The 27,976-nt window shown below is 43.3% G+C and overlaps 3 protein-coding genes across 3 annotated transcripts in view; 1 reads left to right on the plus strand and 2 right to left on the minus strand.

Annotated features, from left to right (window-relative positions):
• Window positions 1–27,976, minus strand: part of LOC6598986 (ubiquitin-conjugating enzyme E2 D2) — a 174,360-nt gene that overhangs the window by 145,274 nt on the left and 1,110 nt on the right. The gene's annotated exons all lie outside the window — the stretch shown is intronic.
• LOC6598868 lies at window positions 12,535–13,509 on the minus strand. The gene is made up of 2 exons (XM_026992157.1): window positions 13,103–13,509; window positions 12,535–13,039 (listed from the first exon to the last, which is right to left on the minus strand). Exons 1-2 carry the CDS (start codon window positions 13,493–13,495, stop codon window positions 12,617–12,619), a joined length of 816 nt encoding a protein of 271 aa, XP_026847958.1. The 5' UTR covers window positions 13,496–13,509; the 3' UTR covers window positions 12,535–12,616.
• On the plus strand, window positions 26,290–27,739 carry LOC6598870 (glutaminyl-peptide cyclotransferase-like protein). Its single transcript, XM_002024007.2, has 2 exons — window positions 26,290–26,356; window positions 26,425–27,739. Exon 2 carries the CDS (start codon window positions 26,459–26,461, stop codon window positions 27,563–27,565), a length of 1,107 nt encoding a protein of 368 aa, XP_002024043.1. The 5' UTR covers window positions 26,290–26,356; window positions 26,425–26,458; the 3' UTR covers window positions 27,566–27,739.

Below are 27,976 nucleotides of genomic sequence, written 5' to 3' on the forward strand. Positions count from 1 at the left end.
TTTAAAGACCGAATATTAACTAAAAAATGAATAAAAAATATTCATTGTTGAAAAAACTTCCCCTTTTCTAGAGAACTTGTGGTTTCTGTGAATCCCAGAACTTTCGGCTACAAACTAAACATTTTTAATGGGTAAAAGGGTATTTAAGGCCTCGACCCCCATTCGGTAATAATTTTGAGTTTCTTTTTGTTTTCTCTGGGCTTTGGTGGGTGTGGGCGGGGGGGTGTGGCTGTTGCTGCAACCTACGAAACTTTCCACAATGCAGTGGGCGGACGCGGGGTCTATTTTCAGCGCTACGTTTAATGGGTTTCCTCACATTTGACATTTGCACGGAATATACACACACACACACACACACACACACACACAGACACACATATAATATACGGATAATGTGCACAATGTGCATGTAAATAAAATTTTAGATTGTTTACAACCCGTCTAATTGGGCGTGCACCTCCAAGGAACCAGAGTTATAGACAGATTCGGCACGGCCAGGTCTTGGGCGATTCGGAATGGTTCTTAAGTCTAGGGTTTCCACCGATTTAAGGTCCGGGGACTGCAACTTTGAACTTGGTGACGCTAAGAACTGTAAGAACTGAGGGTTTTTAATGTCTTGTTTACTTGGCCTTCACGATCGTTGTCGAATGGAAATTCGATACTGGACGAGGCTATTGATATCTCCACAACTAGAACGTTTTGTGGATAGATCCGTTCGGCTGATTGTGAATACATTTCGGAGATAAAAGATTGGATTATTATTATTATTATTGTTGTTCCCCCATCGACGGTGCCCGTCAGGCCCTAACCAGGAAACGTCAAGCTGTAAAGTCGTTGAAGGATGATCTACTCAGAGATTCGCTTATTAACCAGACAATGCAGAGGCCTTCGGGCCAGGTGCCTTCCCCCCGCTCCTTCTCTGCGCCGAAATCCTGGCGAATCAATCAGGGGACCTGTCCCAGTCGCAGTCCCATTTTCATTGCACATTTCCTGTTGTTGTTTCGGTATGCACTTTGCCGCCTTCCAGCGGGGCTTTACCAATCTTATCCGAGGCAGAGATAGCCATCTCTGGCAGCAGAGAGGGCCTGCCTCTCACAAATCTCTATCGGATGATGCACAAACCGAATGGCAGTGCCAATCCCAGCACAACCCCTGAACCCGACCGACAAACATCGAATACAAATCGTATCGGCTTTCGTCGGGGCAAGTGTCTGGGGCAACCTGATCAAGGGCTTATCTCGCCGAACGATCGATCGAGGCAGAGGCCGGGGCCGGGGCAGAGGCGGAGGCATACAGGCGTACAGCATTTGTCATGGGGGATCAGTCGGGTCGATGGTCGGGGGGCCTTGACCTGCACAGATCTCTCTCTCTGTCTCCTACAATAGTCCCTCAGTGCCAGGGCATTGTTGTCATAAATTACACTTCAATTGTTGGCCCAAAAAGCCTGGGATAGGGCTAGGATGGGATTGGGATTGGGATTGGCATTTGGGATGTGCAATCAGTGCGTTTTCCTTTTTTTTCTTTCTTCTCTGTTTTCCTTTTTGTGTGTTGAACCCCGGAGCCCCGTGAAAAGTGTCAAAAATATCAAATGTCCTTTTGTAGACAGGTTCGCCTACTCGACAGACAGGAGCGGCTCTGCTGCGCTTTCTTCACGCTCTGTGCATTTCTATGAGAGTATTTCTAGTCGTAGGACTACCTAGCAGTCCGTCAGGCTGCCAGGCTGCCAGGCTACCTGCCAGGCATAATTAATTTAATCATTGCTCATTGCACACATTGAGCAGCCCGAACAAAGAGCAATCTCTCTGTGTCCCTGCCCCTGCCTGCCCCTGCCCCTCACAACAAGAGGCACAAGTGTCCATTGTGCAGGCATCCTTGTGACGTGCCCCAGACCCACGACAGGCACCGGGGCACCGGCACGAACAATCTCTGCGATACGATGCGATTCGATGTGAGCCTAACAACCGAGTCCAGACCCGGCCAGACCCTCACCCCCCACCCCCCAGCAGGTCTCAGACAATCGCATCGCTGGGACCCCTACTCCAAGCCATGACAAACAATATTCGAAAAGAACCTAAAGCCGAACCCGAACCCGAACTCTGTCCGCACCGCACCGCACCGCACCGCAGCGAACCCTCATCGGCTGATTGAGCGCTGAGGTTTCTCGAGTTGATCTTCTTCATCCGCTTCGTCATCGTCATCGTCCTCCTCATCCTCATCCTCATCCTCATCATCATCATCAACTCTTCATTTGTGTGACAAACAAAGACGACGCTCGAGAGAGATCAAGTCCGGGCCCCCAGACCCAGTCTCGGGCCCAGTCTCCGGCTCAGGGATGGGCGTGCAACATGATCGATCGTGTCCATTAGAGCCGTGAAGAACTTAGAAGTTGCTAATGATTGTGCATGTTTTTTCTCCACAAGAGACAAGAAAATATGGAACTAAGAGTTTTTCTATCTAAAAACAAAATAATAAAAAAACTTTAATTTAATTTAATCATTAAAAAAAATGCATACTAAAAAAGACCTAATCCAATGGAAAAAACAATACTCATTGTTCTGGAGAAAAATTGGATAGTAAAAAGAGGGAAACCCGTATTTTAATTAAATAAAAAAATGAATAATAAATAAATAAAATAAAATAAAAAATTAAATGAAATACAATTCACTTTGATTTAAACATGATTAAATAAATAAATAATAAGATTAACAGATTATTTGGATAATAATTATACTTTAATAGCAATAAAAATTAAATTAAATTGATTAATTTAAAAAAAAACACATTTTAAGACGTCCCATATTTTATATAAATTTTAAGCACTTAAATATAATAAAATAAATTTGTGGGAAATGTATTTAATCCAAGTATAAAATATATTTAATTATTATATATTATATTTTTAAGATTTCCAGGTATTCGTAAACACTTTTTAAAACTAAATGATTCTCGGTTTGTAGTCTACGGGGAAATGTTGAAATATAAGCCCCTAATCCAGTGTTCGTTCTTCAGAAAAACCAGAAAAAAATAAACTAGAGCTGTAGACGTAATAATCACCTGAGAGGGAATTAGGGAAATGCTGAGAGAAAGAAGTGCATAATCCGATTGTTATCCAACAATCTTGTTTCTCGCTTGGCATTGCGTGACTATCGTCAAAGTGGTCACGCACTCATCTCTGACAGCCGGTGTCCCACTGTGAGGGTCGGATCGCCTGACCGACGACACACAGAAGACGACGACTGATCGACTGATGGACTGATCGACGTTCAGACGGACGGACAACCGTGTGCGTGCTTACCAAGAAACGAATGATCAGAAGTGCTGGGGAGTAGAAGTGTGAGGGGCCCGGCGTATTTTGGTAGTTAAATTGTGGCCCATTGTCTCTGGCTATGGCTCTGTCTCTGGCTCTCCGCTGGCTATTTGTACAAACAGCCACATGCATAAATTGTTGCTAATATCGGGGTATCGATGGGACTGGGATAGGCACTGAGACTGGGACTGGGACTCGGGTAACGAACTGGTTTGCCACAGCTGGGCCCTGGCACCTCGATAGTCGGGCCTATACCTGTACCCATTCCCTATCCCTATACCCATCCCTATCCCCTATATGGCAGATAGGTGTTCTTCCATGGAAAGAAATGAAGCAACATCTCATGGCGCGCACTTTGCATATAAATCATTTTTATGACTTGTTATTTTTCACTATTTATTTTACTTTTTTTTTTTGCCTCTCGTTGTTTATCGAAGGAAAAACAAAGAGTTTTTTTTGTTGATTTCTGTTGGGCTCTGTTCTCCCTCCACTATCGTATCTGTATCTGTATCTGTAAATTACAACATTATTTAGCTTTGGCTGCCGATGCGGGATTGAATAATTGCCGGACTCTATCCGGGGCAGGGGTGTCGAGGGGGGCCGCTATCGTAATTAAAGGCAGCCCCCAATGAGAGCTCTCGTTGCGATGCCTCGATGCCTCGATGCCTCCTGCCGGGCTATATATAGGAGGCTATCCCATCTATGTGTTTAATTAACAGCTTTTGACCTTGTCCAATCGTTTATAAACAATTGCCCTTCGATGCCGAAAGCCCAAATCGACTTTTATACCGACCGGGAAGTCCGATTCGGACACTGGAAAAGTACCTACAGCGGTACGTATTGCCCCGACGAAGAATGAACGACCGCAGATAATCCCCGCCACAAACTAGAACCCCTTCCCCCCCACCAACGCGAACTAAGACCAAACCAGACGACAGATTTATCTGTCTATAGCTATTAGGCAAATGAAATTAGTGGGAATTGGCTGCTAAGGGCTAGGGCTTTGTATCTACGGCTGTCGCAAGTCCAAGGGTTATTTCTGTAATATCAATCAGATTAACAATGATTAAGGGGCCCACAAAACGGTCTACACCAATCAGAGAACCAACAGACCACCACTACGGACTTAGATGATAATCAGATTTTGATTAATGGATTTAGTTTTTACAAAAAATAAAAAACAGAAAGAAAAGATTAAGGCAGTTAGATTATTAAAGGGCTAAAAACTACTAAAATCAATCATAAATTTATTTGAAAAAATATTTAATATTTAAGTTAAATTTAAAATACTTTGAAATATTTAAAAATAAATATAAATAAAATATATAAATATAATTTTCTCTAGCAGTAACAGCAAACAAAATAATTTGTGTCAGTGATATTATTTTATAATCAAAAATACAAAATACAATCCTAATTATAATAAATAAAAAAAAAATAAAATAAAATACATGTATTTAATTTAAATATGATATATATTGATTTTATAAATTAAATATATTTAAAGCAAAAATAATAATTTATCAGTTTATTTTTTTACAATTCCACTCCCGGTTTAAATCTCTAAAATCGAAATTGAAATATTAAAATTCTCTTGACTTCTCTTGACCAGAGAAAGTCTTTAAGTATTTTCTGAATTATGTATTCCCTTTTCTTGGTGCAATTATTTCTCAAATACCATTTAAGCCTTTTAATGAATATTAAATAGTTATTAATCAGAATGAAGAGCCCCACCCCCACCCCCACCCTGCCCTTTGGCTTCCTATTGCTAATGGAATTTAGTAGCGAGGCTTTATAAAATATTCAAAATCAATTTTGCCCATTCCAATAGGGATACCAGCGACTCTTGGACTCGAAACTTGTAACCCCCTTCCCCCGCCCCACCCCTCCCAACAGATCTGAACAATTTGTTTACACTCCTTAACAATTTATGTGGCATTTAAGCTGTAAATGTCCCCTCACTCCCACTCCCCGCTCGCCCACTCCGACACTCTGTCGACCCGATATTGGGTCGGCGGGGTCCCCATCGCAGTGCCCGTCCCAGTCCACTGTCAAAATCGCATAATCCACCACAAACACTGTTTTTCCACGGACGGACAGGCCATGTTTCTTTGGGCCAGTTGTTTCTTTGTTGTTTTCTTTGTTTTTGGGGTGCGGCTGCGGCAGAGTAAAAATTTTAATAAAAAGTAAATTTGAAATAAACAAAATGTTTGTAATATCAGAAATTTATTGCAATTGTAGGCCCAAAGAACAACGGAACGGAACGGAAACTGAAACCTAGCGGGTGGCTTGGCGTGGGGCGGGGGGAGGAGATACGTAATGGCATTGGGTGGCAGAGAGGCAGTGAGGCCGGAAAGAGAGGCGCACTGGAGGCACTAGAGGCAGAAAGCAGAGAGAGAAGCGATTTATAAAAAGAAAAACCAAAATTACGCGACTTGTTTAAATTCTGAAAAGCCATTAAACGCAGCTGGGGCCCCGTCCCGGACACAGAGGCAGAGGCCGGGGCAAAGGCAGCTCCCAATCCACATCCACATCCACATCCAAATCCAGACCCGGTCCCGAGACCGGGCCAGAACCGCAATTATCATGAACGCAATATCCAAAAGGGGAGCCCAGGGAAGTGGCAGGCAGGATGGGGCATGGGACATGGGGCATGAGGCCTGGCAAACACTTTGACGCAAAAACTTAGATCGTTAAATATTTATAAACGAGCTGAGAAAACACTCTCTCACACACACACAGACACACACAGGGACACAAAGAAATTAGACAAGAGGGACCTGGAGGACCAGGAAGCGGACATCAAGTGGACACCAGCTGGATGGCGATGCCCAGCGTCAGCGTCAGCGTCAGTGTCCCCCCAGGGAGAGCCACGTCGGGGCTGTATATCAACACATCATAATCCCATGCCGTCGAAATGGCCATGGAACGAGGGGACAACGGGTGACGGGGGACGGGGGACTGGAGACGGGGTGTCGTGTTGGTCTAAGCCTCGAAAGGCCACCGCCTGTTTATAAGGCTTAAGCTTCGGCCTAATATGGCTTTAATGAGCTGTCCAAAAGCCGGCTCGAGATGAACCCCCGCCAAAGGGGTGTCAAGATTTCCGGTTAAAGTATTTTCATGCGTTTACTTCCTTCGAGAGTTGCTATTTTTCCATAAAAACGAACGAATTCCCAAAGTAAATTAAATTAAATGTTATTAAATGAAATTTAGGCCATTTCCGGTTTAAAATTCAGAGAAAATTGCTATAGGATAAAGAGATAAACAGATAGGGATCGGACTTTCAATGGAGAGGAATACAAGTGAAGACAGGAAAAGGACTGCGAGTACCTCGGATAATCCTCTGTTTGCCATTCATTGAGAGTTTCTGAAGATTAGGACACCCCAGAAATGAGCTCAGCTTCAAGGTTTGTGAAGAGTTTTGTGAATAAGTGGCTAAAGTAAAAATAAAATAATAAATACAAGATATGTAAGTATTGGGTTTAATAATAAATATACAATAAAAATAAAAAAAAATTATACTTTTGATTTTTATTGTAAAATTATTATTTGCTATTTTTATTGAATAATTATTATTTTTATGTTTATTGAACAATTAATATTATAATTATCATTCTTGATTTTTATTGTATAATTATTATCATAATTATTATTCTTGATTTTTATTGAATAATTATTATTTCTGATTTTTATTGAATAATTATTATTTCTGATTTTTATTGAATAATTTTTATTTTTGATTTTTATTGTATAATTATTATTTTTGATTTTTAATGAGTAATTATTATTTTGGATTCTTATTCTTTTTGCTTAAAATAAAACTCAAAAAATTAAAATAAAAAAAAAGAGGAAGAACGAAATTTTGAAATATATAGTGATTTATAGTGAGATCTAACAGGAGTGTGGATACCAAATTTGGTTACTCTAGCCTTAATAGTCTCTGAGATCCTTGAACTCAAATTTTGGTATAAAAATAAAATAATATTCACAATATTTAGTTTCTGTTTCAGGATATTCAATAGTTCTAGTATATTCAGTATTATATTCCGAATATTTATTAGTTTTAGTATATTCAATATATTCGGGATCTGTTTCAGTATATTCAGTATTTTTAGTATTATTTTCAGTATATTCAGTATTAGTATTGGTATATTTAATAAATTAGTTTCAGTATATTAAGTAGTTTCAGTTTATTTAGTATTATTTTCAGTATATTTGCAATAAAATGAAGCTTCGAGCTTCCTCTCGCCCCTGGAAGCATTCCTCCATTCAGTGTTCCATTGAATCCGTGTGACCTGCACTCTGAATACTCGTTGCATCGAATGTAGTTCTGCTCTTGCCGAAACTGAATAATTCAACGACCCAGCAAGCTGAAAGAATCGATCCGTACATCACTTACGAGTATGTTCCTGGTCTAATGACCGGACCGGACCCCGCACTCCCTTTTTGGACCGCCCAAAATCGTTTTGGCAGCCAAAAACAAGACTAGAATAAAAACCCAAACTGTAGACTCCACGGGCGAAATCCACTTGCAATCTCCACTAACCTTCTTCCCGGCTTCCCCCTTCGTCGGGGTCGCTTACTCTGTTGTCGGGGATTTATGGGCCTGGAGTGGAGTGGAGTGGAGTGGCACCCCACTCTCTGGCAACAGCAGCAAAAGCAGCAGCAGCAGCTGCAGGGCACTACAATAGTTTAATTAACATTAACGCTGACGCCAACTACTGATGGCAATAAAAAACCATTAAAAGGAATTTATTTTAAGGACCGAACAGGCAATAAATCACATTACATGTCGCTATAAAAACAAAAGCCAACAAAAAGCTCTCTCTCTCTCTCTCTACTCTCTCTCTCTTCCCCCTTTCATGTGGCAGGTGGGGGGCGTGGCACCTACACTCCAGAAGAGCAAAGCCGCTGGGGCTGGAGGTGGAGGTGGAGGTGGGTGGGGGTGGGGTGGCAATAAAATGGATGGAAAATGTTTTGTATATCGAAAAATCAATGCATCAATTTCATTTCAGTGCGGAGGACTTGCCAAAGGGGTGAGGGTGGAGAGGTTACTAGAGGGGGCGCTAAAGGGAGAAATAGTAGTAAAATTGTGCTGTTGTTGTTGTTTTTGTTGCTGTTGCTGTTGTATATTTTTTATGTCCATAGTTTGTTGCCGCTTTTATTTGTTATCACGAGTGCCCCTGGGAATGGGATGGTATGGAATGGGAGCGGCGCTAAAAGCATCGGCATTAAAAATGACGATAGCACATCAAAAATGGAAATTAATGGCGATTATGTGGCACATAAAAACATGGATGGCAAAACTAACTGCCATATAAGTAATGCGATTACAGTCCATACCATGAGCCACCCCCCCACACCCCCCACCATTCCTAATTGATAAGGAAATATATTTCAGATTTTATACTTTTAATGGGGATAGTTATTCGACTGCGAAAATCATACCAAATCCGTGTAGAGATATTAAAAAAAAAAAAGAAGAAACATAAAAAGTGGGGATTACAGTGCCTTTAATATCTCATAATACCATCCCATGGATCTGAGATTTCCTGTACATGCAGTGGGATTTTCCCTTCCATGAATATTCTAGAAATGTTCGAAAACAAAGGATGGTAAGGAATACCTGCAGTTCCAAGTGCTGTTACAGGTAGGCAGAGCTATTTATCATTGGGCTGTTTATTGGGCACTTTAGGCCTGTTCTTTTATGCTGCATTTAATAGCCTTCGATGTGAACACCTTTGACAGGGTATGACTTGCATTTTACAAGGTTTTAAAGGTTCACAAAACTCTATAATTTATTCAACAAAAATAAAAAAAAATAAAATAAAAATCGCCTTTTTTTGTTTAAAAAAATGCACAACATAATACAATAAAATTAAGCTTCTAAAAATTATCCAATCTTTTAATAAAAATTAAATAATAATAAAATAAACAAAATAATATTTAAATAAAAATCACATTTTTCGTTTAAAAAATGGTAAAAAATAATAAAATAAATTTACGCGTCTAAAAAATTTCCGAAACATTTGGAAAATGAATTAATTTATCGGAAATTGGAAAAACGCTATGGAAAGGCACTTTGCTCCAAAGTCGGGCACTGTATTAAATAATGACTATATTTATTATATTTATTTTATTTGAATATTATTTATAAAACTATTCCAGAACTAGCTACTAGGCCTTTCAGCTCTGCTGTTAATAATAAACTCGTTTCTTTTACATTTTTCAAATTTATAGTTTTTATATTTTTTTTAATATTTAAACTTTGTTTTATTAAGTGAGTTTTCTTTCTGTTTTCTGCGGAAAATCCCGAAAAATAATACGTTTTCTCTGCCTCAGAGGAACTTTAGAAAGTAATGACGATTATGCACTATAAATTCCATGCTAGTCGTAGACGTAGTCGCAGTCGTAGTCGCCTGCTATCATCATCCGAGTATCAAGCACTATAAATTTTCATTGTACTCGTACTCGTACTCGTACTCGTGCTGGTCGTATCCCAATCCCAGTGCAACTTTCACCCGTTTAAGCCCCGTATCGTACGAGTATCCAGTGCCAAGTAGAACATCAACTGGCTGTGTCTGTAGCTGTGGATGTGGATGTGGCTGTGGCTCCCCCAGACACATGACAAGTGTGGTCTGGTTAGGTCTGAGGTCTGGTTTTCTATGCTTTTCTATCGTTTGGTTTGGTTTGGTTTGGTTTGGTTAGTTTTTCCATCCGTATATGTGTGTGTGTGTCGTGTGGTGTCTGTCTGTTTGGGGAAGCGCATAAAATTGACTGGCAGAAGGAAACACATTGATTTGCCATTTGAGCGCAAATTCATTGCAATAAAATCAGCGCTGGTAAAGTTTTTTTTAATGCCACTTTCAATATTTGTTTTCGCACACCCCAGTGCCTTCTCTGCCACTGCCACTGCCACATTGCCTCCTGCCTCCTGCCTCCTGCCACACTGCCTCCCGCCTTTGCTGTTGTAGTGGCTGTTTGTTTTGGTCCTGTTTTTATTTTATTTTTCGCTGCGATATCCTCCACACACACTCCACGCCCCATCCCGGCGGCAATTGTAAAACGCGTTTTGTAATCGAAACTTTTAACGACTTGATGCGATTGGAAATTGTGTAATATTGGGCACTAATACACACACACACACACCGAGAGAGAGAGAGAGAGACACACACACACCACTGGCATATCGTGGCACATATGGTGGAGTGGGCCACACATCCGAGTAGTCCTCGGGTGCGTGTCTGTCCTGTCCTGTCCTGTCCCGGTTGTGGAGGGTCCTTCAGATTCTTTACTGCTGCTGCTGCCTGGGGCGCGGCGCTACGTATCGCTGAGCAGGGCATATCGGTTGATTGGGCAAAGCAAAACCAATGGCAAAAAAAAAATACCAAATGCATCGGACATATGTAAGAGGATATATATATATGTATGTGTGTGTGTGTGTGTAGTATTTGATTTGCTGATGAGCCATGAATGGAATGGTCCTTAATTGATGCGATATATAATTCGATTCTCTCTCTCTCTCTCTCCCTCTCTCTCTCTGGGCGCTTTTTTTCGAGTGTACTCGTCTGTGCTGTACCTTTGCCTTTGATGTCGTCAGTCAGTCAGCTGTTTAAGAGAACGGAAGCACTTCGGGTTCTGTTCCTAATGAACACAGAGATCTGCTCTGCAAGTAATTACTTTACTTTACTACCTCCGAGATGTAGGCTCTGTATCTGAAGGAGTGTAAAAATTACGAGACTAGTTCCCAAAGGCAAGGTAATCACTTATGGTGCCCCAAACCGAGCGGAAAGGCAGGAGATTACTTGTAGATTTGGCCAAAAACTTTCGCCCATTCCCAGGAATCGCATTTTACCTTATTTGGGAGATTTTCATTGACAATTTATGTAGCGCCATTTCCCCACAAAACACACACACACACACACACACACACACGCATTAATATCCGTTTTTGGTTAAAAGGGGCTTTTGAGATTCGTCAAGGAGGATTCCTTCGGCATCGGCATCGGAATCGTTATTTCCTCTTCGAAAAGCAATCCAAGGCGACGACAAAGATGTGCTAATAAATTTCAACTTAATTTCCGAAATGTGCAACTAACACATAAAAAACAAAACCAAAAGCACACACACACACGCACACAGGACCAAAGGAGGACCCTCTCTTGAGGCATTGTTCTTGGGTAAATTTCGAGTATGGTTTTTGCATAAAACTTCAATTTAAATTGACATTTGAGTGGAAAGTAATTGCATGATATGCACAGAGCATAAAAAAGGCAGAACAGTCACCCCCACACCCCCACCCCACCCCACCCCACGGAACCGGGACGGGGCGTGTTTAATATATATGGGTCCCCCCACCCCCTCAACCCACGAGCGAAGGACCAGAAGGGGATACTATTTTTAGGGCATTAAATGCGATTTGCTTCTGTTTCCATCCATCCATCCATCCATCCATCCAGTGCCGGGAAGTTCTACTGAGCTCATTATGCGCTCGTTTATATGCCGCATTCGTTGGTGGCAGTGTCGGTGGCAGTGGCAGTGGCAGTGGCAGTGGCAGTGGCAGTGCTGCAAACTTTTGTGCACATTATGAGGGTCTGTTCGGTTCTCTTCTGTTCTGTTTGGTGGTGGGGAGGGGAGGGGAGCGCTTTTGGGTTCCGGGTTTTTGTGCCCGAATGCGGGCAATTCTTGTCTCTGGTTTTGCTTTTTGTTTCTGTTTCTCTTTTAAATTAAATGCCAATAAATTTGCATTTTTTGTTGTTGTTTTTTCTGTTACCTTTTCCCCTCCCCACCCCCCAACCCTCCCATATAGCAATTGCTCTAAGTGCGGAGCGTAGCCATTGGGGGCAGGGGGGGGGAAGTGTCATTTGCTTTGGGCACTCGTGCCTTCGATTTGCTTTACTTTCACTTCGTTTTCGGGAGGGGGCTTGGGGGCTTGGGGGAAAAAGTTTTTCAATTCCCGAACCCACACACACAAAAAGTGACCAAGTTTTTACAGTCGCAAATAAATGTTGTTAATTTGTTTTAATTTCGGGCACATTTATTTGCTAATTTCCCGCGACAAGGCCGCGCCGTGTGGCCCATTGGAAAATGGCGTTGAATTCGATTCATTCGATTCATGGGGGTGGAGGGAGTCCTGGGTTTCCATCTGGGGCAATGATGATACTTTTAGGGGTAGCCCAATCTTGGTTAATTTTTTAGTAAATTATTTATATATTTTTTGGAAATTTTAGAAAATAAATTTAGAGTTTTTAAAGGTTTCATTGACTAACTAAAACGATATTTATGGGGGTGTGCCTTTGGCGTAGCTTTTCAAATGTCTCCCTCCGTGGCGGGAGGTTGGACCTGCCCCGAGTCCGTCGATGCCGAAACGTTGCCGACTTGCGGCAGGGCCTTGGAGCTTGAGCTTTGGCGCACCATCATCTGCTGGAGCTGGTCGACATGGCTGGGCTCCAGTTGCTCCATGCAGCCGTAGTAGAGGATGTCCGAGATCAGCTTTCGGGCGAGTATCCGCTGGCGCTGGGAGAGCTCCTGGAACTGGCTGCTCCACGTGTGGGCCAGCGCCTCCGTGCCGATTGGGTGCGTTCTGCGCTCCGGCATCTGCTGATAGGCGGAGGGGGAGGAGTACTGGGTGGCGGGGGGCGAGGGGCAGGAGTCGGGAGACGGCAGCGATTCCTCTTTAATGGTCGGGCGGCACCTTTTGGGCGATGATATTTCGTAGGCGGGATAGAAGATCTGCAAAGGCACTCGTTTTGAGGAAATATCTGTGGAAAATGTCTCTATTGGCTCCCCGGTTACCTCTTCGCCATCCAACTCGGTGGCTGCTTCCCCCCCGGCACTACCGTCGCCGCCTGCTCCCTGCACGGGCGGGGGGGCCTCATCCTGGCCCTCGAGAAAGCCGAGCAGATCAAAGTACCACAACGTGGACTCGAAGGGCAGCCCCTCCTCGGAGCACTGCTCGCGCTTGCGCTGATCCCGCCGGAAGTTGGTGCGGAACGAGTTGATCTTCTTGACCACCAGCGAGCGGTTGGCGTGCGGCTCCACCTCGCGCAGCTTCCCCACCAGCTGCTCGTAGCCGGCGCTCTTCATCGCCCGGCTGCTGTACTGCGGACTCCGGACCTTCCAGACGGCCGGCAGCGATCGGTAGAGCAGCAGGAACTCGGTCCAGAATTGCCGGTCGCGTGAGTTCATCTCCCCGGCTGTCCACTGGCCACGAACACACGCACAACACTGAAACGCCACGCTCCGAATCGGACATGCACAATCTTGCATGCGCAAAATGCCAAGAGAGCGGGAGGGCGAGAGCGGATAGCGGATAGCGCTCTCTGAGAGCGCTCTCGGCTCACGCTGTTTGTGCAAACGTCAGCGCTTTGATTGCGCTCCCGCTTTGTGCTGGCATTCGTTCGAATGAGCGAAAGGCGGGGGAGGGGGAGGGGGGACTGCGCAGGGTGACAATGATTCGATTACACGCGCCTCTCTCTCTCTCTCTCTCCCACTAGTACCCTGCTCTTCTAGAGGGCCAGGGCATGCTCGGTTGGGCTTTTAGAGGGTAGCATTTTTTTTTGTTCTTTGCTATCGAATTTCCTTGAACGAAAATTTTTTGGGGAAGAGATCATCACCAAGATCATCACACCTACACCCATCGATGGGTATCGCTTTCTTCGTTATTTTCCCCAACAACGCCCTACACCGAATCGTGCCTAGTACTTGTTCGGAAAAAGGTATGCACATACAAGCCACATATGTATATTTCTATATTATGGATTCAAATGCAAATGACGCAATGTCATATTCCATTAGTGACGTAGAAAAACCCACAAACTGCACATTTTGTGGCTCTTTTATGGATAAATGGAAACAAACCTTGGGAAATGGTGGCCAGTACTTCATATAAGTAGCTCTTTTAGATGGATAGCTGGCAGAAACCTTCGATGCCACTATTTCCTAAGATGATAAGGGGAAACCCTTTGGTAATACATAATATATTTATTTTCTGCCACAAAACCCATAGTTCGAATCGATAAATCTTGTTTGGCTCTTACTTAAAGGAAAAACAGTTATAAATAAAATTAAGATCACTTTAAAATTTCCCAAAATATAGCCTAAGGGGGTCTCTATTATTTATCACAGGACTATCTGGTGCCTAAAGTATTATTAAATAAATAGTAGTAGAATTTTGTAGTAGTTACCCCAATCGGGGTGGGTGGAGGGTGGCTGGAGGGAGACTTCTTTGGCTATTCTTTCGCAGTATTAATAATATTTTTCCCTTTTTTTGTGTGACTTCTTGTCATAAGTAAATTTTAGCCCAAAGTTATTTGGCCAATGCAAACAGAAGCTGAAACAGAAACAGAAACAGACCATTCCCGGCTTTGGTACTGCACTTCTTCTTCTTCTTTATTCCCAAAGTTCTTTTGCTGGTTCTGGTTTGGGGTGCCACCCCCACTCTCCCACCCCCCCCCCCTCCCCCCACCATATTTGTCTGTTTTCTGTTTCTTCTGTTGGTTTGATGGCCGTTTTCTTTTCGTTTCGTTTCGTTCCGTTCAGATCCAAGTAATTGAAATAACGTTATTTACATGACAAATGCCAAATATTTGCCAGGATACAAATATTGATGCCGCGAGCACATTTAAACATGAAAGCAAACAGAGAGAGAGGACCCCCAGCCCACAGCCCCGACCCTCCCCCTGCAAAGAATGAAGACATTCTGCACTTGCTTCAATTATGCGTGAAAGGACGAAAGAGGATGAAAAAGGCAAAAGGCTGTGGGATGCGGGGTGCGGGGAATGGAATTGAAGTGAAACTAAAGCCTTTTGCAAATAGTTGTTAAAATATGTCAATAACCTTGCCATTTGCTGGCCCCCCCCCGCCCGCCCTCCATCCCCGAAGTTTCCGCAACCCTCCCTGGGGTCAGAATCAATAGTGAGGCCACCCCCCCAGCCAGCCATCGTCCAGGACAAGAATTTCGGACAGGACATTGACAACGATGTTCGCATAGATCTCCCAGGGTGGGGGGTGCAGCGTGGGGGGGATAGCGCAGAAAATGTTTAATTAAATTCCGGGACACATTTGGCATGTTACATTGCCATTGCCATTGCCATTGCCATCTACTCGTAGCCACAGCTGTAGTCGCAGAGCCCCAGAGCCAATGCAGAATGGAGCCAGGAGCCACTGCTGCCCCAGTGCCCCACCCCCTCCTCCCCCTCCACCCCCTCCTCCTCCTCCTCCTCAGAGAAATCGCAATAAAAATACCAAAACGTAGCAGAAATTAAGCAAAGCAAATTATGTCGTTGCCTAAGCTATTGACATTTTCCACGTTTTGCTCGGTTTTCCTTGGTTTTCCTCGGTTTTCCTGGGTTTTCCTAGTTTCCTCTCTGTTGTTTTATACCCCACTCGTTTCGTTTTCCAGCACCGCGCAACTGCGGTTGAGGTCACCGGAATTGAGTGCTCCTTGCTCCTTGCTCCTTGCTGGTCCTGCTGTGGGTCCTGGCCCGGTTTTGTGCCACCAAAATGGTGGAATGCATTCTGCAGAATATTCTCTGGAAGGTTTTCTTTTATTATTTAGGGAAATCATTCATTCGGAGTCTGGAGATCTCAACCCGCTGATTCACTCCAAGACCCCCGCCCCCCCCCCTTCGTTGTGTAATCCTTTTGATATTACCAAAATTAAAAGATAGTTTCCTTTGGCCCCATTTATTTCCATCCTGCCGTCCATCCAATTAGGGAAATAAATTTCCACCCTGAGACGACAAGTTTACAACCTCCCCCCAGCCCCCAGCCCCCTGCCCTCGGACCCTCCCAAAAACATGATTTAGCTTCCACTTGATGGGACCCCAAGACCTGTCCTGTCCGAGCAGGGTTGGGGGTTGCGGGGTGGGGGGTGGGGGGCCCTGCAGCGACCGACTCCATGCAATCAAATGAACGGCCAAATTGCTCGTTTCGGGGCCCTAACTCATCTCCGAGAGTGTGGTGGAGGGGGGGGGTGGGGGGCATACTCGTACTCGTACTACGGTACATAAAATGTTATGGCCATTGCAGAAGAAGAGGTTCACTTACTTCTGGGGTTTCTCGGGGTTTACTCGATTTTTGTTCTTTGTTCTTTATGGGACGCCATTTGTAAATCTAAGAGACATCTTAGAGACGGCATCTGTGTAATGCGATGGCCTTTTAAAGGCCCAAGAGGGTCCCGGTCCGAGTCCGGGTCCGAGTCCGGGTCCGGGCCAGGGTTTTACGATCTACCACACACTATACGCGACGCGACGGTCCCTGTTAATGATTGATAAACCGCACGGGACCAATCAACACCAAAACACAAGAGACCGAGACCGAGACGGAGACCCAAAGACCGACCAAAAGAGAGCTCTCCAGAATATCAAATCTGCGGTGTCATCCCCCATCCACTGGAATCGTATCCTATGCAAACTGAAAAACTGAAAACCTCTCTGGCCATCTCCCACTCCCACTCCTGGTCCCACTCCTGGTCCACGTCTTCCGAGATGCACATCAAATTGGCTAAATTGTCGTGAGGCCTGTGTTTGAGGCACCATCCAGATCCAGGGGGACTCCTCCACCTCCTTCTCTGCCTCCTCCTCTATATAGTGTGGTGTGGATATGTGTAGGGGGCACCGTGGTCTGGGCATATCTCTCCCTCTATAAGTGTGTATCTTTGTCTCTGTGGTGCCTCTGGTTCGGTTCGGCTCGGTTCGGTTCGGTATACCAGTTTCTTTATTACAAAAAGGGGCTTGGGTCAAACCAACAACACCACAACGCGGTCGACAGCGACGACGACGTCGTAAAAGAAAACAATATTGTAAATAAAGTTTAGACTTTAAGCCAAAACTCGTTTCGAACAAACGAAAACGACAAACCGACCAAGCGACCAAACGACCAAACGACCAACATCGTGACTCTCTGTGATTGTTGTTGCTGTTGTTGTTGTTGTTGTTGTTGCTGTTGTTTGGTCTTTGATGACTTTTTAACAAAAGTCTCTATGCCGCTGCTGCCGCTGCAGTCGTTGCTGTTGCCGTTGCCGTTGCCGATTTTTACTTTGTTTGGGATTTGCCCTTTGCAACAGAGTACTTGAAGACCGACAGTAGGTTTGCCCGGGGATTAGGAACAGATCAAAGTGGCAGCAGGAGGAGAAAGTGCCAGAAAGGGGTTCTATGGGGATTACAGAAGATTGCTTCCAAAAGAACATTTGGCATGAACGATTCTGGCCAAGCTCTTCAACGCGCAGGCCAATAACTCCTCACCTTGCACCCCCCCCCCAGACACAACGTTTCTCTGTTGTGGCAAGAATCATGGATCGAAAGGGACTCCAGAACCTACATATAAAGTAAAACATTTTTATCCTGGTTTTTTCTTGTAAAAATACAAGAAATCCACCCCAGAAATTGGATAGAACGCTTTTAGTTTTAAGGACATATTCTATCAATCCTGATGTCAAAAAACATGGAAAATTATAATGGACGAAAGTTTATCAACTTTAAAATTATTATTGATAGAAAATACTTCAATATTTATAAAATTAATTTAGATAAATTAATAAAAATATACATATAGAAAATAAATATGAACAAATTGTTATAAAATAAATAAATATACATAAATGAATAAAAATATATAAAAAAAAAAATAAATAAATTACTTTAAAAAAGTAAATTAGTAAAAAAAAAATAAATATACTACTACATAAATAAATAAAAATAAATAATAATAGTACAAAAAATATACATACATACATATATCAACAAAAATGAATAAAAAAAATTAATATACATAAATTAAAAAAAAAAAATTAAGAAATATACTATAAAATGAATACAAATAAATTTAAAAAAAAAGAAATATACATAAATTAATTAATAAAAATAAATGAATATACATTAATCAAGAAAAAAAAAATCACCATAAATAAATGTATAAAAAATACATATAAATAAAAACATCTCATATAGAATAAAGCTTGAGTTAATAACTTTAAAAGTCTTAATTTTAACTGGAAAATTACACCAATAACCCAATCTTTGCGACTCTAAAAAATGCTTCTAAGGCTAGAAAGATTATGAAACAATACAGTAGAGTGCAGTATAAGCATAGAAACATACATATGTATGTATGTAGGATGGACCCTTCCCTGCCAAGTTCTTTTAGAAAACTATAATTCTGGCCCAATAAATTATAGATTATTTATTTGGTAGATCTTGATCATTTGTCCAGCCACTCAAGATCCAGGCCTAGATTGGGGTCCGTTTGGTGGGGGTTTCGAACCGAACGGTTTCGAAGGAACATTATCCGTACACCTCTCCCACACCAGCTGCTGGCCAAGAGAGCATACGGGTTTCGGTTCGCTGCAGTTAATACAACTTTCTTGTTTTATTATAATTTTCTTTTCTTTTTTTTTTTGTTGGTGTTGTTTTTTTCGATTTTGTTGTTGTTGTTGTTGTTATTTTTTTTTGTATTTTTGTGTTACCATAAAAGCAGTTAAACCACAAACCACATCCATAGCCGCAAAACTTCTTGTTCATAGCGGCAGTGGCAGCGGCAGCGGTGGCAAGAGTAAGAGCCAGAAGCGGAGTGGACTTTGGGACAGACTCTTTGTTGTTTGGCTGGCCGAACCACTTTGGGCCAGTGTTGGTCTCTCGGTCTCTTGGCTTCCACCCTGCCCCCTCCCCCCTCTCCACTCCTCGCCGCGCCGCTCCACACTTCTTTCTGGTCTTGGTCTTGGTCCAAACACCATAAACATAAAACAAATCTATGACACGAAACAGGTCTTCGAGAGGGACAGCGGGACGGACTCTGTCCTCTAGACAGATTCAGGCAGCGAGCGGGTGGCACAGAGGGATCTGATTCGAGTCGGAGTCGGAGTCAGAGTCGAGAACTAACCTAGGTCTAGGAACTAGTTTCTGCTGTCCGTTTCTATTTTTTTTTGCTGTTGTTGTTTTTTTTGTGTATTTTTTATGCACATGTTTATGGGTTTTAAGATAAAAACTATTATGATTGGCGAAACGTGCAAAAAACAACGAAGAACGAGAGAAACAATCTTGACAGCTCTGGAGAGATCGGCGGAGATGGAGGCACATTTGCACTCCAGTCCAGACCAGCAGCAGCAGCAGCAGCACACGACTCAATAGGTAAACCCCATGGCCATGGATGGTGTGTGGAGTGTGGAGTGTGTGGAGTGTGTGTTCGTGAAATTTATGCCCTGGCATAATTAACTTTGAAAATGATCTCATAAATTCATGTCGCGTTCTCCCGCGGTCTCCGGCGAGTATTGTTTACAATTCCAAGTCTAAGGCCCGGCCCGGCAGCTGTAGATCTCTCGAATCGAATCGAAGTGAAGTGGAGCACAGCTGAGTGCACTTGGAGCACACCATCTGGAGCTGGAGCTGGTGCTGGTGCTGGAGCTGGTGATGGTGCTGGGCATCGGCTGGTGACCAGTTTGGGGGCATCTCTTGAAGAGCTTTCGAATGGTTCTCATTACCGTTTCCTGTTATGGGCAGTGAGACGTCTACATTCTCTGTGATGTGTGTGTGATAGAGAGACATCAGCTATGGGTTGCCCAGTGCGAGCACGTATGGCGGATCAAATCTGATCACGACTCTTGCGATCTGAATCCATCTTGTAAGAGTGTGAATCCCCCACCCCCCAACCAACTAACCACCTAATCAAACCCCCTAATGATGCCATTTAGCACACAACTTTCTTCTTTTGAGGGACAAAACAGTGCCAAAGGAACAAGGGATCTCTTGATTTCTTGGTTTATAAGCCATGGGCCATATCTCTCTGTTGGATCGTGCAAAGCGAGTGGGTCGGGGGTTGGCTTCCACTAAAAACCATATATATTTATACTTTAATCCTGTCTAAAATATAAATAAATTACGACTTAAGTTTTCACATATTTGAAAATACTTTAGTTTAATAATTGAATAAAATATAGCCATTTATTCAGAGTCCATTTTATGGGCCTTAGAACTTGGAAAATCCATGACTGGGACTAAAAATATTCTCCTTTTTTTTGTTCTTTAAGAAATGTAACTTTTTAAACTGGAATCCGTGCCGGGGAGGGGGTTCCACTACACCCCTGCACCAATCGAGCGGAAAACGGGGCCCAAGGGTCCCAAGGGGAGGGAGGGAGGGGGGCACCGCCATAAACTGTAACTTCCTGAATTTAAAAACGCATTATCAAAGGCACATAAATAAAGGTCGACGATCGACAGTCGGCGGCAGTTGTCGCTGCTGCCACAGGGTATACGGGTATTTCTCTGCCTCTTCTCTCTGTCTCTTCTCTCTGCCGCTGTCTCTGTAGAGAGAGAAATCATTGAACGAAATCGATAGCTGGCACAAGGCATAGTAAAATTTATTGCACTTTTTCCGCTGCCGCGCAGTCCTTTGTTATGGAGAAGCCCCCCGTCCCCCCCTTCCCCGTACCCGCCCCACCATGAAATCCCCGACTCTGACGCTGGCTCTGACCCAAACACTTTCAACTCCAATTCGAGAAACAATGAAAACTCTTTCAAACGAGAAAAACATTAAACAGACTGGCGACTGTAAGACAGACGGAGAGACAGAGAGACGGAGAGACAGAGGAGTAGAGAGTGAGAGGGACAACAAACAGCGAAAAAGCATTTTTCACGAATTAACGTGGCCAGTGAAGCCGAACGGCAAAGGTTTTTTTTATAATTGATTTCCTGCGATTGCAGAGCAAACGAATCAAACGAGAAAGAAAAGCCTTCAGCCAACACCGAACCGAACCACCGAAACAACAACAACAGCAACAACAACAACAACAACAACAACAAGAGCAATGGCAAAAGCAAAAGCAAAAGCAACCTGAGCTCAAAGCAAGTTCACTCCAAATCGGACTACCGTGCAAACCCATTTTGTAGTTAACAACGCAAAAAATACAAATAAATTATACCTGAAAAAAACACACACAAACAAAGCAACAAAAACAAAAAAAAATAGCACAAAATATTGTTGCTGGGGTGGAGGCACTGCAGAAACAAGAGAGACAGAGACGGAGACAGAGACCGGGTCTGGGTCCCGGGCACCGAACTCTGATACACCCTTGCCGGAGCCCCCTGTTCCCGAGGAAGGGATGTAAATGTTCGATATTATATTATATTATTAAATACATTAAAATTTAATTATAATTAATTTTTTTTTAATTTTAATACAATTGAAATATTTCAAAATATAGAAAGCCCTTGTGGAACCCATTGTTTCTATGGAAAGCTATATATATTTCCATATTTTGTAACATTTAATATTCACCTATTCATCATAAATACATTGAAATTTTTTATTGTAAATAATAAATAATAAAATATATAAAAATTAAATTGAAATAAAAAATTTAAATATTTCGAAATTTCTAAAAATAACCCGCCGGAACCCATTGTTTCTATGGGAGGGATGCTACTACGTTCAATATTAACCTTCCCCTAAATACATAATAAATACATAATACTGTAAATAATATATAAAAAATAATACAAATAAAATTTGAATATAATTGGAATAATATGGAACGGATAAATTATATGTTATTTCGATATTTTTAACGTTTAAAATACATCATAAATACGTTGAAATTTTATCAGAATTAATTTTTTGTAATTGTTGTATAAATTGTAAATAATAAATAAAACGAATACAATTTTAATATAATTAAAAAATTTCAAAATATAAAAAAGATTATATATTTTAACAATTGTAATATTTATAGCATGTATATTCCGATTTTTAATTTGTTTTGAGAATAAACAAAATTTGGTCTAATTTAAAAATAGTTTTTTTTGTAAACCAATCCATGGATCCATGGTATTCAGATCGTAGTCTGGTCTGGTCTATACCTTTGACCAAAATCGTTAGAAGGCTCTCCGACTCTCTGGAAGGGTATGGCTCTGGCAGAGCCCCGTTTGCCCCGCGATGCACAGAGCACCGAAAAGAGAAAACCCAGCAACAACAAATGGTGAAAATAAACTCCGCAAAAGCGAGCCCATGGACAGCGGCAGGAGGGGGGGTAGGGAGGGAGGGAGGTAGGGAACTGGAGAGGTGACTGCAGCGGAGAGAAGGTTAAAAATCAAGCATCAACGTGAGCTAAATGCAGTGCCTGCCTGGGCACCGACCAGCCACAGAGGCATCCCGAATGCACTTTATCCAGGCCTTGCGTTCTTCAATTGTGTGTATTTCACCTGTAAGGCCACAGATTATATCCACTAAAGGTAGGACTTGTCGTAATACCTGCAAAGAGTGGGTCATCAGCCCAATCTTCTCTCCCTCCGTGTGTCAGACAATTGTCTCTTCGGTGTATGTACCTGCTGACATGAGGGATCCCTGCGGATCATATTAGGGGATGAGGACGCGCTTCTTCTCACGATCAGGCTCCGCCATAGATAATGGCATGGGGTGACCCATATCAAGTCGAAACTCCCGCGCAGCCGGGCTGTACCGCAGCTCGAAAAGGTTTTGGAAGAAAACGCAAACGAGCAAAGAAACAACAACGACAACAAAAAAGAGTACGACCATCAACACGATCATCAACGAGAACCATAAATAAGACTTAAATGGCATGAAAAAGGCAACAGAGTAAAGGCAAACCAAAAACAACAACAACAACAACAGCAACGTTCGACTGCAATCAAAACGCAGGCCGTAGCCATTACAACAACAACAACAATGCCAAACGAAAACTACACCAGCAACAACAGCAGCATGGTCGAGCCCTCCTCGACCAAAAGCAAACCACAGAAAGCAACGAAATAAGAGAATACTCGTACAACAGAGAGGAAGGATCGAAGCCTTTGATACCCTTGCAGGATATACATATACAAATGTATACATATATGTATGTGAACCTGTACATATGTATGTATCTGGTTTGAATCAAGCTTCGCAGAGTCTGAAACATAAACACACACTTCAATTAAACATTAAATACTGCAAACATTTATCTAAAGTAATTTAAATTATTTTACTTAATTGTTTATTTAATTTATATTGATTTATTTTTTTAAAGTATTTTAAACACTTATTTAAGGTATTTATTTATTTGAAGTTTATTTGAATATTTTTGTGCACTACGCAGAAGTTTGAGCTTCGCTTTTGCTCATTTTTACGCGTATAGTTTGCTTTGGGGTGCCATAATATTTATTAATTTAATTTATTTTTATTTTATTATATTTTATTCGAAGTGTTTTAAGTATTAAGTTATTTAAGGTATTTTTAATTATTTTACTCAATTTATTATTTATTATACATATGTATATTCATTTCATTAATTGTATTTATTTATTTTTATTTTAAGTATTTTAAACACCTATGTACACCTTTTATTTCAAGTATAAACTAAATAGAATATATTAAATTAATAGGATATTTAAACTAAATTTGAAAATAATTTAATTCAAATATGAAACGTATTTATGTGAAATATCATACATATACAGCGATTTACTAGTATCATATTTAAGTGAAAAAACTTTCTTTTTATGGTATGACTATTCGATTTTCAGGGTATTTTTCCAGCACAAGACACGGCATGAAGCGATCCCAATATTTGCCCAATACTGCACTCAGATTATGTGCCATATATCCTCCGTTGAGTGGCAGTGCCTCTCGCTGTTGCAACCATCTGATGCCAAGAGTGATACCCACCAAAAGTGTATCCGAGTAATGCTCGTATCAACAACAAACGACCATAAAAACAACAACAGCCGCACCTTCGAACCCACACAGACACAAACATGCACGCCATATATACATACATATACATATGTACATATACATATATACAGGTATAATCTCGCTCATTTCTTGTGTATATTCTCTTCCTCCTGCTGTGGACGGAGCCGAGAGCCTGGAGCTGTCGTCGTCGTCGTCGTCGGATCGTGGCGAGGCGATTCGAAATTAAGAAAAAGTAAGAGAAAGACTAGAAGGCAGAGTAGTGGCCTGGACAGCACCGAAGAGTACATGCCCCGCAAGATGCTTCCCTGGGGAGACTCATTCGCGTTGAAGGAGTACAGATACCCGGCGATAGGGTATGCAGAAATCAAATCGAACCACGGACGCGTGTTGGTCTACCATATCTTTGACTCAATCTTGTGGCAGAGCCCCGTCCATGTCCGTGTCCCGGCCTGGACTGTCTTGGATTCGATCCGCAGCATGCGGCTTTCGGTCGGGCCGCAGATCTCTGGCTCTCCCTCTGTTTCTGGTGGCAGAGTGATGGCCGATGGCCGATGGTCGACAGGGGGGGGCGGAGATAATTTCGAGTGAGTGCTGAGGGCGGTGATGATGAACCAAAGGTAAGGCATGGGCCATATACAATTGAGAGGCGGACGGCATTTCGTTCTGGTTCTGGGGGAAAAAACCAAAAAAAAAAAACAAGAGCTCTTTTCCCAAAGATCGGATCGGTTTGGCTTTGAGTTAACCAAAAAAAAATTAAATTCCCCATCAAATGCAATAATTTAGTGACATACAAAATACGTTTGTATAGTATTCCATTCTAAATGGAACAAATAAATAAACTTGGCGCCAGACAAACCTCTGAATATTTATATTGTCTGCTAAACGGATTGGGTCTTCAAGATCTCTCCCTCATCCCCACAGCTAATTTATTCCAAAATACGGGAAATGCATAAATAAATAAGCCAAACCGAGCTCCGACACTTGCAAAAATGAAACTAATGCCAACAACAACAGCAAAAAGCCAACCCAAAAAAGCCAAAAGAGTCTAGATATATACCCTATCGGATAGGCATTTCATTAAGGGTTCTCCCACATATGTACCTCTCTTTGATTCGCTCTGAACTGCAATCGCTGTTAGGCACCCATGATACCCCTGTTTCGAAAAGAGTATCGAAACCGGGCCAAGATCGGTTTGAACGTTTGTTTTGCAGACATAAATCTCAAGAGCAAAACAACAGACAACAAAATGTGTGTGTGGAAGCCGCAGGGCTACAGGTCCACGGGTCCACGGGTCCATCAAAAGATTTCAGATTAATTCCCATAATTTTGTATAGCTTCTCTTTTTGGTTATTAATCGAAACGGGTTTTGTGTGTGTGTTCTTTAAATTGCATTTCGGAACATTTCGATTGTAGGGGACATACATTTCGGCCAGCCCGGTTCTGGTGGGGCTTTGTGTTTCTCTTTTGGCTTTTGGCAGACACTTGAGTGAGGTTTGACTGTCTCTGAGGCTGTCCGACAGTCCCACTGTCCCACTGTCTAGCTGTCTGGCTCGGCTTATGTGTTCATTTGTTTATCGCTGGGACAGTCGCAGGCGGCCCCAGAAACCAGTCCGAGCCCAGATGAAGTTCTATCGTAATTGCGTATAACTTTTGAGTACAATACATTAAGGTATAATTGTCAGACAGACTGGCAGCCCAATGGCACAGGCACAAGCCCCAAGAATGGGGCAACAGCAGCACACAGAAGGGGCAAAAGCAGGCGAAGGGGCAGGGGCAGAACTTCAAAATGGGAAAGATGTTGTTTGCCGCTTTCTGGTGTTGGTGTTTGGGTATTTATTATATAAGCATGCGAAATTACGTAAGCACTTGTCGAGCACATGCCTTGCAGCATTAGTAATTCTCTTGCGGCCCCTGCCACCCCCCACCCCGCGCCCCTGGCTGCCTGTTGCTGCCCAACGCGTCCGTTTCTGCCTGCAGTTATTAATGTGAGCATCGCCGACTCGTTTGAGGCCGAGTAATTACAGGCCCTATCCAACAGTTGATCTCTAAACCGAACAGGTACTATATCATGTGCCCTGATCTCTTCCTGAAGTCTCTCTCGCTCTCTCCCTCTCTCTCTCTCCCTCTCTCTCTCTTTTCTGTTTACTCGAGCATGAGGAATCGATTGGGGGGCATGAGATTGAAGCGTTTCAAATGGATTTATCTACGAAGAAGGGCGTGGCTAAGGCCACATTCATTAGCCCCACAACAGAATTGGAATTAAATCAGTGTAAAGTGGATTCAGAAGCTGTTCAATAGAGAACCGACGGATTCTACAAGTTTTATAGCGAAGATCGGGGTCACCACCCAGGAAATGTTGAACAAGTACCACTAAAAAGGAAGTTCAAATCAGATGCTGTTTATCTAAAGTATTTTTCAATGCCCTTCTTTAGGTGTTTAGTCGTGGAGAGACTTTAGCGAACCAATATGCCTGTAGCCAAGACCTATGTGATCTCCATCTGCTTGGCGCTGCTTCTAACAGGCGCCCATTCCTTTAAGGAAGTTCTTATCGTGGGCCGCAACGGGACGATGAGGTACGAGCCCGCCCTACTAACCCTCGAACAGATGCGCACCTTTGCGGAGCTCTCAGACCCGGAGCACTTGCGGCAAACAGTCCACAGGCTGGCAGTGAGGCGAGTCGTTGGTACTCCGGGACATGCCGCCGTGCGGGATTTCATCATCGACTCCCTTAGGGCGCTGGGATGGCACGTGAATCTGGACATTTTCAACGGACAAGTGCCGATCCTGGGTTCCGTGACGTTCCACAATATCGTGGCCAAGCTGAGCTGCAAGGCCAGGCGGTACCTGATGCTGGGCTGCCACTACGACAGCAAGTACTTGGCTCGATCAGAGTACGTGGGTGCCACGGATGCGGCCGTTTCCTGTGCCCTGATGTTGAACATGGCCCGAGTGCTGCAGAAGCAGCTGCGGGCCTTGCGGCAGGCCCAGATCGGCCTCCTGTTCGTGTTCTTTGATGGAACGGAGGCCATCGGGAGTTGGTCCGACGAGGAATCGCTTTACGGCTCCCGTCACCTGGCGGACCTCATGTACGAGAGGGGCCTGCTGGACGGCATAGACCTTTTCGTACTGCTCGACCGCGTTGGGGCCAAGGACATGTCCTTCTTCAGCCACATTCCCCGCACGGTCGGATGGTTCCAGCGTTTGGTTCAACTGGAGCAGAAGCTGTCCAAAGCAGGACTGTTAAAAGCGCAGCGATCGTACTTCCAATTCATCGCCAGGGACGATCCGCGGGACGATCATGTGCCATTCCTCAGGCGCCAGGTGCCCGTTCTGCACCTGACAGCGGAGGAGTCCTCCACCCAGGTGTGGCACAAGGTCACCGATGTCGAGGGCAGAGTGGACTACGGCAGCACGGAGCAAGTGGCTCTGATTGTACGCCTGTTTGTCCTCGAATATCTGCTGTCGGCTCCGTCATCCTCCGGCCAGCTGCTCCCCCCCTGCCTGGCCCTACTCTCGACTCTCGCTGCTCTGTCTCTGTCTCTGCCGCTGCCGCTGCCTCTGCGTCTGTCCTGAGCAGACTTTTGACTTGTCCAGGCAACCGAATCGTATCAAATTTCCATCCATCCTTTGCTCGCCCCAAAAAAGCCACCAGAGAGCCACAGGCAACACTCGAAATTTATGTACGCTGCTCCTCTCTCGTTGAAAACAACACAAAAGTTAATTAAACTTGAAAATAATAAAAGCAAAGCAAAGCCATGCCGTACCCGACCAGAACAGGACAGACCAGGAGCAGGACAGGAACAGGACAGGAACGGGGGCAGCAGCAGCAGCAGCAGAAGGAAGAGGATGAGGAGGAGCAGAAATGGATGTGGAGTATAATGAAACACAAAAAGTGTACATCAGAGCCAGCGGGCACCAAATGGCTGACACGGGCACCGCCAAATGCACTGGCCAAAAAAACCCCATTCAAATCAATCAGAAATA

Source organism: Drosophila persimilis, unplaced genomic scaffold (genome assembly GCF_003286085.1).
Source record: "Drosophila persimilis strain 14011-0111.01,24,50 unplaced genomic scaffold, DperRS2 tig00000700-arrow-arrow-pilon, whole genome shotgun sequence".
Taxonomy (NCBI): Eukaryota; Metazoa; Arthropoda; class Insecta; order Diptera; family Drosophilidae; genus Drosophila; species Drosophila persimilis.

What these genes read in the sequence shown, in the direction of transcription:
- LOC6598870 (XM_002024007.2), top strand. Translation starts at nt 26,459, where the DNA reads ATGCCTGTAGCCAAGACCTATGTGATCTCCATCTGCTTGGCGCTGCTT.
- LOC6598868 (XM_026992157.1), bottom strand. Translation starts at nt 13,495, where the DNA reads ATGAACTCACGCGACCGGCAATTCTGGACCGAGTTCCTGCTGCTCTAC. An exon ending in CCGAGTTGGATGGCGAAGAG is followed by an intron (nt 13,040 to 13,102) that starts GTAACCGGGGAG and finishes GTGCCTTTGCAG; the next exon opens with ATCTTCTATCCCGCCTACGA.